The sequence below is a fragment of the Lissotriton vulgaris genome, chromosome 1_2, assembly GCF_964263255.1.
Source record: "Lissotriton vulgaris chromosome 1_2, aLisVul1.2, whole genome shotgun sequence".
NCBI classification, from domain to species: Eukaryota; Metazoa; Chordata; class Amphibia; order Caudata; family Salamandridae; genus Lissotriton; species Lissotriton vulgaris.
The window spans coordinates 181,057,811-181,078,252 of NC_141686.1; the positions used below are offsets into that span (position 1 = coordinate 181,057,811).

At 45.7% G+C, this 20,442-nt stretch overlaps 1 protein-coding gene across 1 annotated transcript in view; it reads right to left on the minus strand.

Annotated features, from left to right (window-relative positions):
• Nucleotides 1-6,374: 6,374 nt before the first annotated feature.
• LOC147734844 (olfactory receptor 13G1-like) overlaps nt 6,375-20,442 on the minus strand; it is a 45,897-nt gene continuing 31,829 nt past the window's right edge. The window contains exon 2 of the mRNA XM_086952505.1: nt 6,375-7,337. Coding sequence (XP_086808631.1) covers nt 6,375-7,337 — 963 coding nt within the window. The remainder of the gene's footprint in view (nt 7,338-20,442) is intronic.

Here is a 20,442-nt window from a genome sequence, read left to right on the forward strand (position 1 = left end):
AAAACAAAATTCACGCTGCAAGTGCAAAGGCACACTCAATGGTAGTCTACACTGCGGACAGCACAGGTCACAACTTGAACTATAATGTCCCTGAAACATACATATTTCCACAATGTATTCCATACATGTTTCCTCTTTTATTCAAATTGTGATTGCAGATGATGCAGTCCAGTAGGCAATATGCTGAGCACCATCAATCAATCAATTAATCAATCACGGCATTTGTAAAGCGCGCTACTCACCCGGGAGGGTCTCAAGGCACTGGGAGAGGGGGATGTTACTGCTCGAACAGCCAGGTCTTGAGCTGCTTCCTGAAGGAGAGATGGTCTTGGGTTCGCCGAAGGTGGGTGGGGAGGGAGTTCCAAGTCATGGCTGCCCGGTAGGAGAAGGATCTTCCTCCGACAGTGGCTCTGCGGATGCGTGCTACGGTGGCGAGTGCGTGGCTGGTCGATCGTAGCTGGTGGGTGGGCGTGTAGAAGGTCATGCGTTCGTTGAGGTACTTGGGGCCCAGGTCGTGGAGAGCCTTGTGTGCGTGGGTGAGGAGTCTGAACGTGATTCTCTTGCTGACGGGGAGCCAATGCAGTTCTCTCAGGTGTCCGTTGATGTGGCTGTGTCGGGGGATGTCCAGGATGAGTCGTGCGGAGGCGTTCTGGATGCGTTGGAGTCTTTTTTGAAGTTTGGCTGTGGTTCCGGCGTAAAGGGTGTTCCCCTAGTCCAGTCGGCTGGTGAAAAGTCCCTGGGTGACGGTCTTCCTGGTTTCAGTGGGGATCCATCTGAAGATCTTGCGGAGCATGCGCAGGGTGTTGAAGCACGAGGATGAGACGGCGTTGACTTGTCTGGTCATTAACAGGGAGGAGTCCAAGATGAAGCCCAGGTTGCGTGCATGGTCCGTGGGTTTGGGAGCGGTGCCCAGGGCCGGGGGCTACCAGGAGGCGTCTAGGGCGGAGGGTGATGATCCCAGGATGAGGACTTCTGTCTTGTCTGAGTTCAGTTTAAGGTGGCTGTTCCTCATCCAGTCGGCGACGTCTTTCATCCCTTCGTGTAGATTGGCTCTGGCGGTGGTGGGGTCGCTGGTGAGGGAGAGGATGAGCTGGGTGTCTTAGGCGTAGGAGATGTTGTTGAGGTTGTGTTGGCATGCGATGGCTGCGAGGGGGCTCATGTAGACATTGAAGAGGGTTGGACTGAGTGAAGATCCTTGTGGTACGCCGCAGATGACTTTGGTGGCCTCAGATCTGAACGGAGGGAGGCGGACTCTCTGGGTTCTTCCGGTGAGGAATGAGATGATCCACTCCAGCGCTTTCTCTCAGATTCCGATGTTGCTGAGACGCTTCACTAGGGTGCGGTGGCAGACAGTGTTGAACGCCGCAGAGAGGTCCAGGAGGATGAGGGCCGCTGTTTCCCCGTTGTCGATCAGGGTTCTGATGTCATCGGTGGCTGCGATTAGGGCCGTCTCGGTGCTGTGATTGGCCCGAAACCTGGACTGTGAGGGTCGAGGGATCCGTTCGTCTCGAGGAAGGCGGCAAGCTGTTTGTTGACTGTCTTCTCGATGACTTTGGCCGGAACAGTAAGGAGCGAGCTGGGACGGTAGTTCTTGAGGTCGGTGGGGTCCGGCGTTGGTTTCTTCAGGAGGGCGGTCAGCTTGGCGCGCTTCCAGCTCTCCAGGAAGGTGGCGGTGTAGTAGGAGGAGTTGATGGTGTCTCGGAGATGGGGTGCGATGATGGCGTCGGCTTAGTTGAAGACGTGGTGTGGGCACGGGTCGGTTGGTGATCCGGAGTGGATGGAGTTCATCGTGTGGGTGGTGTCTTCATTGCTGATCGGGGTCTAGTTGCAGAGGGTGGTGGTGGTGGGCGTTGGTTCGGTGGTTGTGTGCGTGGTCTGTGTGTCGAAGCTGTTGTGTATGTCGGTGATCTTGCGGTTGAAGAACAAGGCAAGTGAGTCGCAGAGGTCTTGCGAGGGAGTGATGTCGTTCTTTCCGGCGCTGGGGTTGGAGAACTATTTGACGATGCTGAAGAGTTCCTTGCTGTGGTGGGCGTTGTTGTCCAGTCGTTCTTTGAGTGCTGCCTTCTTGGTGGCGCGGATCAGCTGATGGTGTTTGCGGGACCATACGTACCACTAACTCAGTGCATCATAAGTAATTGCCACGTGGCCTTGTTAAGGCAAAATTCAGTAGCCAAAAGACATTCTTACCAGTGCGGTCTGCCTGAACCACGCATCATCGCAGGTTTCACACAAACCAACCCTATCTTATTGCACCATAACTCATTAACCCTTTACAATAGAATCTTCTGCGTATTATTTCACATAAAGCACCACTTTGGTGTAAAGAAGGAGGGAGCCGCTGGAGAAAGGGGCCGTCAGCCCAGGACTATCCAGAGGTTAAACAGACGGCGCAGCTTTTGGCTACAATTTCGAAAGCGGAATCATATACTGGGGCACACTGGAGTGCTTTAATTATCACAGTGGTGATGAATTCAACTACTGCAATCTTGTTCAATATTGGGGCAAAACGGAACCCACTGCGGGTGTTTCAAATGTGTGAACAGAACTACATGCCATTCTAGGCTACTAAGCTGACACACCTACAGCTGACACTAATAAAGACAGCTGATTTAAAAAAGGACTGTAAACAGTTAATAATTCCGAATTGCCTACGCCCAGGACGAAGGAGCAGACAGCTCAGAAACGCGTTGGCAAGCAAGTTTAAAATACGGATGTGAAGCCACCCTTGGTATGCCAATAAATGAGGTGTAACCTGAAAAGCTGTGGAGTGCTATTCCAAAAGCTGAGCTTTTGTATTAAAAAATATATATATATATATATGCACACACACATACACACACTGTTTTATCACCATGCTAGAACTATATCTACTGTTCACTCGTTACGACTGATACTAATTATCACAACACATGTATTCTGTACAAGAATAGCGTTGTTTCAATAAATATATTGAAAACGTCCCATTGAATATTCTGTATCATTCTCTGAGCACTATTACGCATCAATTACTGAACAAAAGGTTCTGCTCTGTTTACAAGATCCTTGAGGGATCAGGGTTGTCATGTTCAGTGGTTGCCAGAAGCCATGTGCTGCCTTGTAAGGTTAAGGGGCATGTGGTGGCACTGTGAGCTAGCTGGTCGCTAGGCCAATAAATGCTGTGGAGGTGCCAGGAATCAGTCTAGATACCTGAACCCAAAGTTAATGTTGTCCAACAAATGAGCAGGTTTTACGGATTAGTGGGAACTAAACAATGCGTTATGTGGCAGAAGTGGACTGGATCTGTTGTCTGCAACCTCCATGGGCACCAGAACGACTAGTCTCCCATTTGTATCTTAGGCTAAGAAGTGTACTCCAAGGATCAGTTGGCTGACCTACTGTGTGGATTCAGGGGCACTAAAAGCTGTGAATATTGTCACCAGATTTCGAATAATTCAGAAGCATGTGAAGCGTTTTCATAATTTTTCTAGAGACACCGACGTCTGTTTACTAGACCTTCTGGTACTAAGGAATTAGTCAATGCATCAATCTGAATCAGACAAGCAGTTGTACTTCAACTATTACAGAAAACATTTAGCAATATCTGAGCAAAATGTGTTTTAGGTAAAAAACAAGTATGTGAGATGTTGCAGGTAAAATTGATGGAATCCCAAGACTCTTTTATTAAGGAATAACACAGCAAAGATCCCTAGACCACAAAGGATACATTTTAAATATTTATTTTAAAATGAAAATCCTAGGATTCAGCCAACAGTATGCATTGTACCCACAATGAAGACAAGTAATAGAACAGCAGCTGCAGTTATCAGATGTGTGAATAATAGATACCACTCAAGCATGATTGTGGGTATTAATACATAGCAATCTTACCCACTTTCTGCTAGTTCTAAGTCTGATTCTAGCATTCTAGCAATGCAGGAAATAAAACCCATTATGAGTTTCAGAGATGGTACATACCAGCGCACCTGTTTGAACACTGAAGGTGTGTGTTCAAGGAAACAGAAAGGTCTGCTACATTTGCCTCACTACCCAGCTGCACTGATAAATCAGTACAAGAATGCTAAGTGTCTCTTATTCCAGGAGTGCTTACTGGGAACCAGAACTAAGATGAACTACCTGTCCCAGTGTATCCTGTTGTGAAGACTCCTGTACGTAACACTTTCTGTGCTCGACTTTGATAACATTATCTCATTGCAATTTGCGACCCAATTGAGAATCGCTAACAGTGTCTCAGACACTGTTGTATATTGGAATTTGCGACTCGCCAATTGTGACTGGAAATTTGTCGCAATTTCCAATGGTCGTACATCTGGGCCTGTGTTCTTTTGAATATCAACAAAAGCCAGACCCATAGTTATCAACCTTCTAGAAACAGTAAAACATTTACAACAAACTACCACAACTAAAATGAGGCGGCTTTTATATCAAACATTGCAATATATTCACATAGGCTTGATTATCAAACTGTAGGACACATAACATAGCAAATGTGCTTCATACAATTAATGCATGTATTTTAATTATTTGTTTAGAATTTGTTACTTGTGCATGTCTCTTTGTGGTGACAAAGTTTGAAATCCCAAAGTTTGTTGAAGATTACATCATCAGAATAAGTTACCAGAATGAGTGAGTTTTTACTAAGAAGTTAAAGTATCTTTTTCTGCTCACCCCTAAAGTGTCTTCTAGTTCAGATATTTGATGGGCTTGGATGCCTTCAAGTGTTCTGTGCTTTTTAATGCACTGGTTGGATTGCATTTGCTGTCAGGGAAAAATGTATTGCCCTGACTGCCTTGAAGGTACTAAACCATGTTAGGTAAACTTCACCATATCCTTATATTATTCCTACTATTGTCACCTGAGAATGGCCTGTCTTCCCTGGGTAGGGCTGGACTGGGAACCGAAAGCGAGAGAGCACAGCGAGTGAGCCTGACCACTACAAGAGGGGTTAAGGAGGCTCTTGCCCAAGAATATTTTGAAAAAATTGCAAAACGTGCATTCTACAACAACTTTTATGTTGTATAATCAATTATAATAATTTTTGAAGCATAATAAATGATGACCTTACAGTGCACCAGGATACAACAATCTTTATTGGGGCTCTTTCATTATCCCCTCACTATCACCCTCCAACAGTGTCTCTCATCTCCCCATAGCCTCTCTCTCACATGTATTCCATTTGTTGTATAGTGCATCTGTTACAAGTGTAGGGTGTTGGAGCATTTTACATCAGACACACATACAGAGATAATGAATCATACATGTATGAATCAGAGTATGGAAAATGTTTCACAACACCAAGGGGACTACAAGGTGTTGAATTCATGTCATCCATACTAGTAGGCATTGTTTAAGAGTGCGTTGTGTGGGAAAGCAGAAACTCAGGATTCAGAATGTAACACAGGGGCTAAGGTTAGCTTTAATAATAAGAATTTACTTCTACCCAAACAAACCCTTTTTAGCAAAATTGGGATAATGAAAGATTGAGAGAAAAACATAACTTTCTAATCTAGATTATGATTGTAAATTATGGCTAACTTAAAGATATACTTGACTTTACTTAAGTGAAAACTGCCACCAGACAGAACTCTGACCAGCAGGTATGATATTCAGCAGAGTTATCTTGGCAGTTTTTCCTGTTACATGAAAACTGTTGGATATGGAAGGAACTCTGTAGTGGTTTTAAAACTACTGCAATAGTACAAAATCGGCCCCCAGTAAAAAGAGCGACCCCCCCCCCCCACCCTTCTAGCCTCATGGGGAAACAGCAGTGCGGCCGTGACCCTGGGGCACTACAGCACATTTATATTTCAAATTGTATATGAATATTGCGTTTTTTTCCTGCTATAGAGGGCTATAAATAAGCCAATGAAACTAAATAATCAACTACATACATGCATCAATTATGCATTGATTATCAGTACTGTTTATCATCAGTGTGCAGAAAGGACTGCATCAGTTATGTATTGTATAAAATAAAGAAATTGGCGTCAATAAGTAGTGATATACTCTGTGGATGTATATTTCTAGGTTGGCAGATGGGATACTCAATTTGTGGCAGATTATTTTATGTCCCAAAGTCTAAATATGGCCCTATGATTCTTCAAACTCATTGGATTAAGGGAACTGGACATGTAATCACCATTTACTATAGTTGGTTTCTTAATTAGTTGTTACTTTCGAGATTAAGGCACTACCACTGTTTACATACATACATGCAATCCTATATACATACCATGACAGTGCAATACGTCCACATTCACTTGAAGAGTTTTCTGAATAAACAACTACTGAGTAAATATTGACTAATGGAAAACAGAGTTCATAATTTAAAAGAATCAAGGAAATAAATAAGTCTAACAGATTTAAAATCTGTAAATCTAGGTCTGTTGTGGAATAGCTTGCTTCCCAAATATTTTTTTAATGGCATTGATGACTTCCTTGTTCCTCAGACTGTATATTACAGGATTAAGTACTGGGGCGATGATGGCATACATAGCAGACACTACCTTGTCACTCTCCATAGTTTTACTAAATGCAGGGTGGATGTATGTGTAGATAATGCCCCCGAAGAAGATGGTGACAACCGTCATATGAGAAGCACAGGTGGAAAAAGCCTTTTTCTTCTTCTCAGCTGAGCGAATTTTCATGATGGTGGAGAAAATGTATGTGTATGAGATGGCAGTGAGCAGAAAACAGACCATACCAAATATTACATCACCGATTACAATTACAACATCATTCACTGAGGTATTTGAACTTGCAAGTTTTAGCACTGGAGGGATTTCACAAAAGAAATGATCCATGGTGTCTTCCACGCAGAAGGACAGCCTCAAGATGAGGCTTGTGTGGATTAGAGAATTCAAAAAGCCTAGCACCCAAGCAAAACCTGCCAAACACAAGCATGTCATTCTGTTCATTATGACTGTGTAACGCAATGGGAAGCAGATTGCAACATAGCGATCATATGCCATTTCTGTCAGAACAATTAGCTCAGTGCTGACGACACCGCTGAACAAGTAGAGTTGAGTAATGCACCCAGAGTAGGAGATAGACATTCTGTTCATAATTAGGATGTCCAGCATCTTTGGAATGGCAGCAGTTGTGGAGCAGATATCCAAGATTGACAAGTTGACTAAGAAAAAGTACATTGGTGTGTGAAGGCGGGGTTCTGAACTAATGATCATGGTGATGAGGACATTTCCCACCAGAGCCATCAGATATATGCAGAGAAAGATACAGATTAGGGTGGACTGCAAGCTAGGGTACTTGGATAGACCAATCAGGTTAAACGCCTTTAGATCTGTTTGGTTCAATTCGTCCTCACAGCTGAAGTCTTGAGCCTCAGGATGAAGAAAGAAATATAAAGGATCACATTGAAGCAAGAATCATGATTGATAAAACATGCATATCCTGATACCAATATGTCAACCCTGAACATTTGATTATACATAAGTGTCTATTTATGCCATAGAGATAAAAACAAATGGCCCAATTTAACAGGATTGATGGAACAATTGTGGAGCTAAAAGTTATTTTACCCATTTATTAAAACAGTGGAAATATCAAGGTAATACCATACTGCGGCCCAACACTCAACAATCAATGGTTTTCCTTGTAAATTGAATCTCTACTCTGTGGATAACAATTCAGTTGATGAAGTTAATTTAATGTGTAATTATTTCATAGCCCAGATTAACCCCTTTGTGTTCTTGTTGTTTTTACATGAATTTATTACAAACACACTAGAAAAAAACTGCAAAGACTTATATCCTGTTCATTATCATTGTTGAGAGATGGATAATATGACCCACTAAAAGATCCACCTTTTGGAGTATTGGTAAATTCCCATAGTCAACAGTGATGTTGTATTGCACTTTACAAATTCATATCCTGGTGTAACAAAATTTGAGGGAGCACCCCTGCAAGCAATATTGACACCCCCCCCCACCCCACACTGTGTCTTCTTGCCTCAAAAATTCAGGATCAACCCTACTCATTTACAGCACCTACAAAAGGAAAATTTTATTAAGCTCTATAGATAACAACATATCATCATCGTTAGATTAATATGCTGCACTGGAGTGAAGAGGCTGCCACCATGTCCCCTTTCAGAATATAAAGGCTAACCTGGAACCTTAAGCAGAAGCTTCAAGATTGAACATTTACATTGAATACTATTCTATTGACCAAAAAAATTATGTTACAATGTAAATTTGTAAAATAACAGTTGAATATATTTTCATTCTTTACTTACCATAACCTTCTGTCATGGAACAAAATGCAACTCTTTTTTCAATTTTAACTTGCTTTAATCCAGTAAAACAAGAATAATGCCATGAATTGCAATATGGTGCAACAGACAGATCACCCCTCAAATAGAACTGAAGATAAAACCCCTTCACTGCTCATTTAGGTGATTGGGAAGAGTTCAACACTTAAAAATGGCAGGATCCTGGGCAAATCACTTGCCTTTGCTGCCCCTCAGTTCTTTTATCTTCCACAACTGACCTACATAAGGTTCAGCATGGCAGGAACATTACCCACTGAATTATCATACTAGGGGGCATATTCTTAAGGACCTATCACCAAGTTATTGGCACTTTATCACAGCCAAAGTCATGATAAATGTATCGCCCCATTCACAAGCTGGTGCAAACAGCTGGAGAAGTGTGGCTCAATGATTAGAGCGGCAGACCCTGATGCAGAAGTCTAGCCCGGGACCAGGGTTCAATTCCCCGCCTCAGCGGGTCTTGGGCTCAAAATTCCAGGGACCTGATAATTCTCGCCTCGGTGCCTATTCCAATCATGGAGTCCCACTCTGCAACTCTGGGCAATAGCTTGCTTAATCTCCACAACGGCCCCCACAATGCTAAGTATGCCTGGCCTCCACCTTGGGGGTGCCCAGGAGCGGCACAGCGGTATTCGTACAAGCGCCTTGAGACCCTTGCGGGTGAGTAGTGCGCTATACAAGTATCAATTAATTTACATACCAACAGTTTCCCTGTGATAGCATCCACAAAACACATTGCCACAGACAACTCACGGAAACTATCGCTAATGAGATGCAGAGTAGGTGTTCCCGAGCAAAAAGCTGCGACAACACCACACCACAACTTTCTCAATGACCAGTCACATTGGCGATAAGATCACAAAACAGGCGGTAAGGAGCGTTAGGAGCAGGAAATTAATACCTGCTCTGATCTGGTGCAAAGTCGGACTACAACCTGCACCTTAAAAGGGAACCCAGCCCACAGCCACACCTACAGAAAAACAGATGCCATGGAGCTACTCATCATGCAGCTCGGGCTTCAAGAGGGCCACACCACCCACCGCCACCAAACCCAGGACCCCCCTTACCCCACTGCCTCTCCCGGACTATCACAGAGGCAGAGCAGACAAAGTCAGTGGAACTTCAGGAAACGCACCAGTCTCACAGACTTAACACCAGAATATTTCATTGCCCACTACAGGCTCAAAAGTACAACCATCCTCTGCATCCACAGGCTGATGGTACCAACACAGCGGACAACCAACATCCCTCCGCAAACAAATATGCTTGCTGTGCTGCACCTGTTGGCCTCTGGTACATTCCAACCAACCGTCAGGGAAGGAGGAGTTGCACAGCCAGCCCTATCCAAGTTCCTCAAACCTGTCCTGGATGCCATCATCGGCTTGGTACCCCAGTACCTATACTTCCCCCACACTGCGCTGGAACAGCTGGAGACCAAGCAAGGATTCTATGCCATAGCCATATTTCCACATGTGCTGGGGCAATTAACTGCACGCATGTCCTACTTGTGCCCCCTGCTGACATTGCACACAATTACCCCAACAGAAAGCACAAGCATTTCATCAATGTACACGCAATAGTGGACCACCGGGGACTCATTACCAATGCTGTTGCCAACTACCCAGGCAGTGTGCATGATTCATACATCTTCCGACAGTCTATCATCAACTGGTGCTTCCAAAATGGCACCTACGGGAATGCAGTGCTTGTTGGTAAGTACCAAATGAACACACCACACACCTCAACTCCACATTCATGCAACTCACAACTCCGGCAATGCACACATTACAAAGCCACATACAAAATGCCAAACAACATGCCCACCCACTAGACACAACAGCACAACTTACTGTGGTAACCTTGGTCAGCCATGTACATGTGCCATCAACAGCATGGCACCTCAGCGGAATGTGGGTAGAGGTGGGGACCAGGCATGTGCAAAGGAGGCAAGTGACCCACAAATCAGAATGCGCACAACGCCAATGGACAGACTGACTGCAGTATGCAGGCCACAGATATATACATGGCTACATGCACTGCTGGTGTGTGGAGTGTAGTGTACAATGGAAGCAGCCATGTCACCCCAGCCAGTGGGGAATATTGCAGAAATGTAGCTTGTGATGTCCCCCCTGTAGGCGTGTGCGGAGTGGGCTGGCCCGGTGTACGCCAGGCCAGTGTAGGGGTGTGAATAAAAAGCACGTAGCTCTGAGTGTCGTTCTCATCCGGAATTCCCAACATGTCTGCCAGGGCGGCGCCTCTCACCGCACCACCAGGCTGACACCGTGTGCAGCTTGCTTGCATTCCTGTGCGCCTGCTGCAGCCTGGTCCGCTAGTCCCCAAACCCGTCATGCCCACCCCTGTGCAGCCAGGCCTCACTGCTCACCTGCCAACACAGGCGTGTGTCAAAGATGGCCCACCACGTACCGGCACAAGCTCCCAGTCCGAGTCCCGAACCGTGGCAGCCTCCTCAGACCATCACGGACTCAGCGAGCAAGGCCTGCAGTACTCCTTTCAAAATTACGTACTCTACTGCTCCCTCCAGCCTACACTGAGTCCAAGTAGGTCACACACTTGGAACTGAGTCTTGATTCCTGTATGTCAGAGTTCATATCATTGTATGCAAAGAGACGAGTAAGAGGAAGACACGGTTCAGTCCGGTGGAGAAAAGGATCATCGTAACGGACGTGATCGAACATTACCAACAACTGCTCTGGTGTCACTAAATCTGTGCATCGCAGGCCAATGACACGCGGGCCTTAGACCTGGGATATTAACAACTAATCTAGAGGAAGCAAGGGTTACCCCCTATTGAAAAAACCAGGGGCGGATGTGACAGCTCTAAAAAACTATAGGCCTATCTCACAGCTCCCCTTCCTGGCAAAAATCTTGGAACAACATGTCCTGAAAACACTTGTAAAACACTTGGACAACCACCAACTGCTCCATACTAGACAGGCGGGCTTTAGAGCACACCATAGTACAGAGCTGGTGATCGTGTCCTTTTTGGATGACCTTAGAGTTAGGGCCGATAACAAACAGCCAAGTGCCCGGATTTTATTAGATCTGTCAGAAGCATTCGACACGGTCAGCCATAACATTCTGCTGAACCGTCTGTCAAATCGGGGCATAAAGGGGCAAGCACTTCAATCGCTAAGATCTTTCCTGACTGACCGTACTCAGAGAGTGCAAATGGGTGACCAGTTGTCGACCGTGGGCTCACTAATCTGTGGAGTTCCCCAGGGCTCTGCATTGTCGCCACTCCTCTATAATATCTATTTGCAGCCTTTGATGGAGGCCCTGACACGCAGAGATTGCCAGGTTTTTAACTACGCCGACGACACCCAACTCCTGGTACGGCATCACAAAACCGGCCAGGGGCATGAATCAGTAAAACATCTACTTAGGTTTACTGTTAACTGGATGGCAGCCAATTCCTTGAAAGTCAACCCGGATAAAACCGAGGTGCTCATTATTCCAACTCAAAATAGCCCTTGGTGTGATCTTTTTTGGCCCCCAGAACTGGGTGTGGTCCGAATTACGGGGCCAGTTGCAAAAAGCCTGGGATTGAAAAATTACTCGGATTTGTCTATGGCTGGCCAGGTTTCGGTCGTGGGCATATGTATGGGCTTACTTAGGCAACTGCGGATACTTGTGCTTCTCCTCTCTACTTCTGCATTACAAGCCATTGGGCCCGATTCACAGAATGAACTTAAGACTCAATCCTAAACTTACTACTATTTTGGTATTCACAGAATGCACTTACTACTTTTGGCATTCACAGAATGAATTTACTACTTTTGGTATTCACAGAAGTTAGGATTTTGTCTTAAGTTTGTCATAAGACAAACTTAAGACAGACTTAAGACAGACTTAAGACAGACTTAAGACAAACTTAAGACAGACTTAAGACAGACTTAAGACAGACTGAAGACGAAATCCTAACTTAAGTCTGTCTTAAGTCTGTCTTAAGTCTGTCTTAAGTTTGTCTTAAGACAAACTTAAGACAAAATCCTAACTTCTGTGAATACCAAAAGTAGTAAGTGCATTCTGTGAATACCAAAATAGTAGTAAGTTTAGGATTGCGTCTTAAGTTCATTCTGTGAATGCCAAAAGTAGTAAGTGCATTCTGTGAATACCAAAATAGTAGTAAGTTTAGGATTGAGTCTTAGGTTCATTCTGTGAATCGGGCCCTGTGTCTCTGCCACTGTCATCTCTTGGTTAGACTATGGTAATGCCCTCTATTTCGGCATTCCCCAGAAGCTCCTAAGGAGATTGCAAGTTGTGCAAAATGATGCGGCTAGGCTCATTTTTAGACTCCCCAGGAGAATGAGAGCCACTCATTACTACATAAGTTACACTGGCTGCATGTTGAACAGCGTGTGAAATTTAAGAGTCTTTGTATAGCCCATAAGGCTATTCATGGGATTGCACCAACATATATAAATGATCGAGTGAAAAAGTACGTGCCCGGTAGAGCTCTATGCTCTTCCGAGGCCTTTAGACTAGCCTCTCCTAGGTGTAATCTAAAACCAAAGGGGGCAGAGCTTTCTCAGTTCTCCTTCCACAGATCTGGAATGATCTACGGGAGTATCTGTGAAAGGAATCAGTTCTGCTCTGCTTTAGAAACTTGTTCAGAGAGACATTAGCATCAGTTTTAGTGCCATTCCGCTGCCACTAGACCCTGTTACGCTAGTGACCCGTTCTTTTTCTGGAAAGCGCTTAGAGACCAGTGGTGATTTGCGTTATATAAAAATTAAATAACATAACATAACAACGTGGCTGTGTGCCCCTGCTGACTGCTCCCTCGGGTCTACACTGCGGTCGAGTAGGTCACACATATGGAACTGAGTCTTGATTTCATGATGTCCAAGGCCATATATTTGTGGCAGCCTGTACTTCACTGTACTCCCTTCGATCAAGTGGCAGCAACTCTGTGCATAGCATTCCGACCCCACATGTCTGTGGGCCCTTGCAGACTTCTGCCGTAGGCCTACACACCGGTCCCGGAGGCCACAAACAAATTCTATTCAGTCCGTCCCAGGCAGAACATGGCATTGTCGCAGGGTGCTTACCCACCCAGCTCTGGTGCCTCCACCTCCGTCAACCAGGAATCTTCTCCACATGCCATTTCAACACCCTGTGTTGGAGATCCATGAGGAGCTGGCTGCACAGCGGTTGCCCCACGCTGACCGCTGCCTCCGGCACACAATGCGGTCAAGTAGGACACACAACTGGAACTGAGTATTGATTTGTGCATTGCAGAGTTGATGTAATTGTACATGCATCATTGCAGACTGCATCCCCTTCTAGCTCTGGTGCCGCTGAGTCTGTGCCACAGGAGTCATGGACACACTCACATTGAGCTTTGTTGGCGTCTGAGTCCATGGCCCGGGGCTTGTCATCATCATGTAGATGATACTGACATTGTGGGAAAAAGGAGACTGTAGCATTCAACTCCTCCATAATGCCTGTTTCTGCCCTCAGCATCATGCCCTGGATGGACACCTTTCACTGCCCCATGTAACACTCCGCGACATTCTCCTTGGACATCAATGAGGACCCGCTCAGCTCTCGTGGCCGCCCACCTTCAGTGCGCAACATCACTGTTTCGTTGTTTGGTGTGTGGAAATGCGCAGAGAGGCATGACAATGGTGTGGGTGCAAGTGATGCAGCCGCGCAAAACTCACTAGTGAATTGGCTCAGGGGGAGGGAGGAGCAGCAGTGAGGCTACATAGTACACATTCATGCCGCACATTTGCAACAAGCAGTACGTCATGTTAGGAATCAGGAATCACAAAGTCACACAGATCACACACCAGTGAATCAGTGAGCCTGCCAACACATAATGAAGGACCAACAATTGACTCATGTCTGCACTGTCACAGGTTACCAAGGATATACACTCTGCGCTTGGATGATGACACTCCTCCGAGCCCGAACACATAGGCCCAGAGGCAGTACAATGCGGCCCACAAACGCACCAGGGTCATTATGGAGTGCACATTTGGCGTGTTGAAGTCATGTTTCATGTGCCTGGACGTCACAAATGGAAGGCTCCTGTACAGCCCAGACATTGTGTGCAAGATGATTGTTGCATGTTGTGTTCCACAACATATGTGTACGTAGCAAGGCACCATGGATAACAGTTCCAGAAGCACCGGACGATGCTGATGTAGATGAGGCAGGTGGACCACACCCCACTGCAGCCGCAGCAGGAATAACCTGCAGGCACACCATCATAGCAAATTTGTTCTGATGAGCACGTCACGTTGTGGAAGTCCTTGGCAATCATGGGTCAGTTCAAAATGACCACAGGCACCGGACATGCAAATAAATGCATTCATTAATGACATTCCTTAAGTGCATGTTATTCACCTGTACAGGCACATCACTCAGACAGTGTGGGTGCAATATGTATTGTTCACGATTTTGTGATTTTTTCATGGATAGTCTGTGTTTCACCTCTGTGCATTCATAATTGAGAGGAGTTAGATATGCTATGTTTGGTACCTATGAAATTGTAATGATAGATCATCTTTAACAGCAAATTTGGATTTTCATTACAATTTTGAAAAGGCCACTTTTAAAAAGTATGTTTTTTTTCTGCCCTTAGTCCTTTGGGCCTGTATACTTTTTAGCTCATATTACCGGGTGAAACTGACAGTTAGACTTTGTGAATTCCTCCCTAGAAAGTCACTGGATTTGCTGGCCAGATGTAGAGCAGAGCTTATCACAGCATACTTACACCTGAATAGCCTGTACTCTGCCTTCGCACAAAGGGCTGTATGATCTACGTTTGTCTATATTATATAGCCAGCTTGGAGCAGGGCAGAGGAAGCAGGTAAGCCTATGCACTTCAAAGAACTTCTCCAGGAGCTTCTCCCTCCTTTCTGAAACAGAGCACCAGGGTATACAGACAAGACCTCCAGACCCACTCTTCAATTTACTACTGGACTTGTAAAAGGACTTGCAGAGAACTGCCTGCTGCTGTGCACTCTGCCAGACTGCTGCTATACCTGGAAGGACTGCTTTGCTTCCTGGAACGTGTCTTGAACTATCAGAAGCCAGTCCTGTGTTTGAACCTTGCATATACACCTACACCCAGGACTACCAGAGTGACTCCAAGAGCTAGTTTGCTGGCCTCCTGTTCAGAGCCACAGGGACATAAAAGGCCGCCTTCTTGAGCCCACACCTAGACCCAGCCTCAGTGAGTCCTGAACCCCTAAAAGTTGTCTAACCAGTCCTGGACCCTTGGTTGTGATACATAGGGCCCGATTCCGATCCGGTAAAATTACCGTCCGTACGATTCACATCTGGAGCCATCTCCGTATGACTTGTACACACGCCGTATGAACCAACGAGTACGATCCAGATCAGGGTATCAGGACGCGAGTCGTACGGTCCACGTCAGCTACGGGCGATTCGTACAGAAAAGCGCACAATCACATACACACCGTACGGCGCGTACCCCCCATGATCACAGGGGTAGGGCACGTACCCCTGCGATCATGGGGGGTACGCGCCATACACCCAGCGTACATGGGGTACGCGCCGTACACCCTGCGTGCATGGGGTACGGTGCGTACCCCCTGTACAATGGGTATACGGCGCGTACACCCATGATCGCAGGAGTACGCGCCGTACCCCTGCGATCATGGGGGGTACGCACCATACACGGGGCCGTACCATACCTGTTTCGGAGCGAACTCTGATTTTACGACTGTTTTCAGCTCCCGTAGAAAAAGGGTCATACGGTGCGTACCCGACACAAATCGTACTTGCCGAGTCGTATAAACCAGCCGCGAACCATACAGAAGTCGCGTACAGCGGGTTCCGAGTGAGACTCGTACGGGGATTTGATTTGTACGGTCTCTGTACGATCCTCCGGAGTCCAGCTCCTGGTACGAATCGTACTTCGTCGTACGTACGGGGGACGTTGCAGGGTACGATTCGAACGGGACAAACGCTCCGAACGGCTATTCGGAGCGCTTTTTACCAGATCGAATCGGCCCCTAAATGGGCAGAGTTGGCCAAATCCCAAAACTGAATACTTTGCCAGCTGCACTTGAGACCAACCAGCTCGCCTGCCGCCTGAGGTACATAACCGGTCAGATTGACTTTGTGGCTTTTCCTGCTGTGTTTGTGTCTGCAGCAGCAAATCTTTTTCAGAGGTCCCTCGCCAAATGGGTATCAGGTCTCGTGGAACTCTCTTCAGTTACAGCCCTCTGCCTCACCCTACTGGTCTACGCGTCTAGTTGTCCGTGGTTGGAGCTTTCATCTGTTGGTGCTACTTCTTACAAAAAACTGGTGTCAATTAATTTAATAAAATGTAGTCTATTTTTCTATATTGGTTTGCGATTTTTCTTTTGGTGTGCTTTCACTTAATTACTGTTTCAGTGCTGCATACATACTTTGCTCACTGTCTCTAAGTTAAGTCTGGCTGATTTGTATGCCAAGCAACCCAGGGTGAAGCACAGGTTAATTTGGTGACTGATTGGGGTTCTCCCTGGAAAGGACTGTGGCTGTTGTTTTACCAGGGCTCACACCCTGTGAAGCCTGGGCCAATTTCAAACAGGAGGATAATCCAAATGGTGTACACAAGGGTTTGCCTGTATATTCTGGCAGACACCCCTGGTTTATTGTGAGTAGGAAGATATGGATAGAAAAATTGCACCACTTTAATTTGAGATGCACACCTGCTAGTATAAATATACTACTTTACCATCATCTATGTTTTTGATTCTAGCTCTAAAAACATGTACAAATGTATTTTAATTTATCGCTTTCTTTTAGATAATCATACCCTTCAGAGCGTCTATATGACCTAATGAAGTCATATCAGTTCAAGGAGGTTTTCTCAAACCCTTACACTTTTTTTACACACAGCGCCATGTAGAATACATAGTGCTTTTCTTAGTATCATGTTGGGCTAGTGTAGGAAACTGACATACATAGGCATTTTGGTTGAACAAATATTTGGTAATATTATTATGCCTTCTGTTTTCCTTTCTAATTATGGGCCAAGTCTGCTCCGACATAATGAGGAGTGGTAAGTGAGTACCTCACTCATTCTTGGAGAGCTCTGAAACTTCAGACCTCGTCCTGATTTGTCCTGATGAAGGTCACACGACCCGTAGGAGCAACACTTGGTCGAAACATGTAGACCGCTCACTAGGTATTGAAGATCATTTACTCACCCACCTAAACACAGCCATCGTTTTTAACCTCATCATTTTTCTTTTCAACAAATCACTATATACAGGAGCAGAAATATTTGCAACCTCTGTTCATGACTGTTGCTACCCAGCCAGTCTCCCTCAAGGTGGAGGACAGTAGATCACTTGGAGAACGGAGCACTTAAGTGATAGGCCATATGATGATGATACTATCCACCTAACCACCTTGGCGGAAAATCAAGATATAATGCACAACGTGGTTCTGTGGTTGAGAGTCTCCAATACAATCCCTGGGAAACTTGAGTTTACTGACACAAGCGGTCATTCTCCTTTCATCTTAAAATCGGAAAGTAATTGTGAAACACATCCACATATAAACCCACTGAAATGCCACAAAAAGACTCCACACAGTAGGAAAATAAAGGCTCTTTATATAAAAATAGAATACGGTCGAATTTACAAGGATTCAAAATATACACTTTGAGAAATCACAGGCCAACAATAGTTCAAAGATCTGATCTCCTTCTAGGAGCATTACGGTAAAGGCTTGAGTCACTGACTTTTGTCCCTGAACTGCCCTCGCTCTGGGATCCAGCGTGGGGTGATGGTGGAGCTGGGTGGCCCCTGCAGTTGTTAAAGAGCGGTAAAAGTCGCACTGCCCAGCGGTACAATGTTTTTAAGGAGTGGGCAGTGGGGATCTTAGTGCGGGTAATAAAGTGGCCACCCAGCTCACAGAGGTCAAAGAAATGCCTGCCACAGAGCGGCTGCGTACATGATTTTCTGTGTTGCAGATAAGAGGGGGGCATGCACTAAGTCTGCCGGCTCAGCTGTTACGTGTCGGGAGACTATCCCAGGTGATGCCGACGTTCCTCCACTAACACAGGATAGAAACACTAGTCCTTTGAGTGCCTGCTCTTTGGTGGCACCAGGTAGACCTACCAAGGCCGGGGGCAGCAGTGTAACTCCAGACAGTCCTTGTGCATTATTGAGGAACAGGTAAACAAGTGGACAAGTCCTGGGAGTCACTCTGGGGTCTGCTTAGTTTCTTCCTTGCAGGGCAAAGGTCAGCAGACAGCAGGGAAGCTCAGCAGCGCAGGACAGTAGTCCCTGGAAACAGTCAGGCACAGCAGCATGGCAATCCTCCTAACTCAGCAGCCTTGACTCCGCCAGAGGTATACCGTGGTGTACATCTACTAGAAGGGGGGAAAAGCTTCTGGAACTATCTTTGAAGATCTTGGGGTTTTTGCGCCTTCCCTCACCTGGTTCCTGGCTTCCTACTGTCATGTAGATATACATTGCCTATATGCTGTGTTAAGTTAGCATGAGCCTATTAGGAGTTTAAACGCCATTTTACCTTTCTGCTGCTTCTGCACATGACACATAGCTGTTGCTTTAGCTTTGAGCCTAGTAGAATGTTTTGATTCATACGAGAATAATATGCTGTTCGTCTTATATCAGCCTTGCTTGGTGAGCTGTGTCTGTACAGTGAGTGCCGAAACCTTCAAGGATATCTCAACACAGTGGTTGTTGTGAGGTCTGATCTTTGCACGTCCCAAGACATAACATACATGCACCTGCGGCCAAGTTCTGGCTTTAGGCGCGTTTTATATTGCTTTGCAAAAGAGCATAAAAAAACACGTGATGGTGCTTCGCATGCAGAGAGCTGGTGGAAGATGATGTGATCCCTTACCACTAGGATCTTGAGGTATGGGCCCGCCCTGCTAAAACCCAAAGAGACCTTCTCAGATATAATATAATATACTAGCTAGGGAGGGTGAGAATTAGGTGTTACTGAACCCTATTCGTTTTAGCATTTTACCATGCTTTCACATGTTGTGTTCTATGGACTAGTGACTATGCTGATTACTTTGTTTCCTATAATATGTTTGCTTGTATTAGCTAAGATACTGCGTTTGAGAACACTGCATTAGTGAATAAATATTTCAAATATGCACGTGTCCTCTTTTACTCCTTGTTCTGGATTGAAATGATTGTATAATGAAAGAGTGTTCATGTGTTCCACGTTACCTGAGGTGTACTAAGTCTATGTTCTTGTTTGTCTAAGCATTGGGGGTTTGTGATCACCAATGAGACACTGTAGCTAGTCTGGTAGGGAATTTTGAGTACTAAGGTGAGTTTTGACACACCCTAATTCACTGAGGTTCCAAGTCTCTACGCACAGTTCTGTATGAGAACGGAATCCCTGCGACATGGGGCCCAATCGTTGGTGGTCTTATTACATGATACTTGAGTAGTACATCATTCAGTCCATAACCCCTTCACTATTGTTTCCGGTTAATGGTAGTGTAGGACAAACCTGCCTATATTTACATAGGTCTTTTCAAGCTTGAATCTTTCTAAACGGTTTCCTTGAATTATTACCCAGTTGTGTTACAAAATTTACTTTGTGCCTCTTTCTTTCTGTGTCACTATGGCCGCGGTGGACATTGCGCAACATAGCCGCATTGCGGTGCGCAATCATTTGCCGACTTATAATGTCCCCGAAGATGGCATGGCCGTGATAATGGTAGTGAGTGCGGAGGTGGCTTACCCGTATGAGATTTTCTACTCATGGGTGACCTTCCCGGTTATGAACGCAATTACTCTTGTGTTCGACACGTACACTCCCACGGCTGTGCCACAGGAATATGCACCGTATAGGGCACAGGAGATTCCTATTGATACTTGGCAGCATCGAGTTTGGTTTGATGGCACCCTACCCCATACTTTAGCAGCTCCCAGGTTAGGTCCTTTGTCCATTCCGGGTGCAAATTGGTCGGTTTTGGCTGGATTTACACCTCATCCTCAACATGGAGCATGTAACGTTGTTGAGTTAAGACGACTACATGTAGTCGCAATTAGCGTGATTCGGTCGTTAGTCCAATACATTACCCGTAATCTCCCGGGTGGGGCCCCGGGTGATGCGGCGCTTCCTGCCAGACAGTGCGGAATGAAACTCAGTCCCGTTAAGGTCAACGC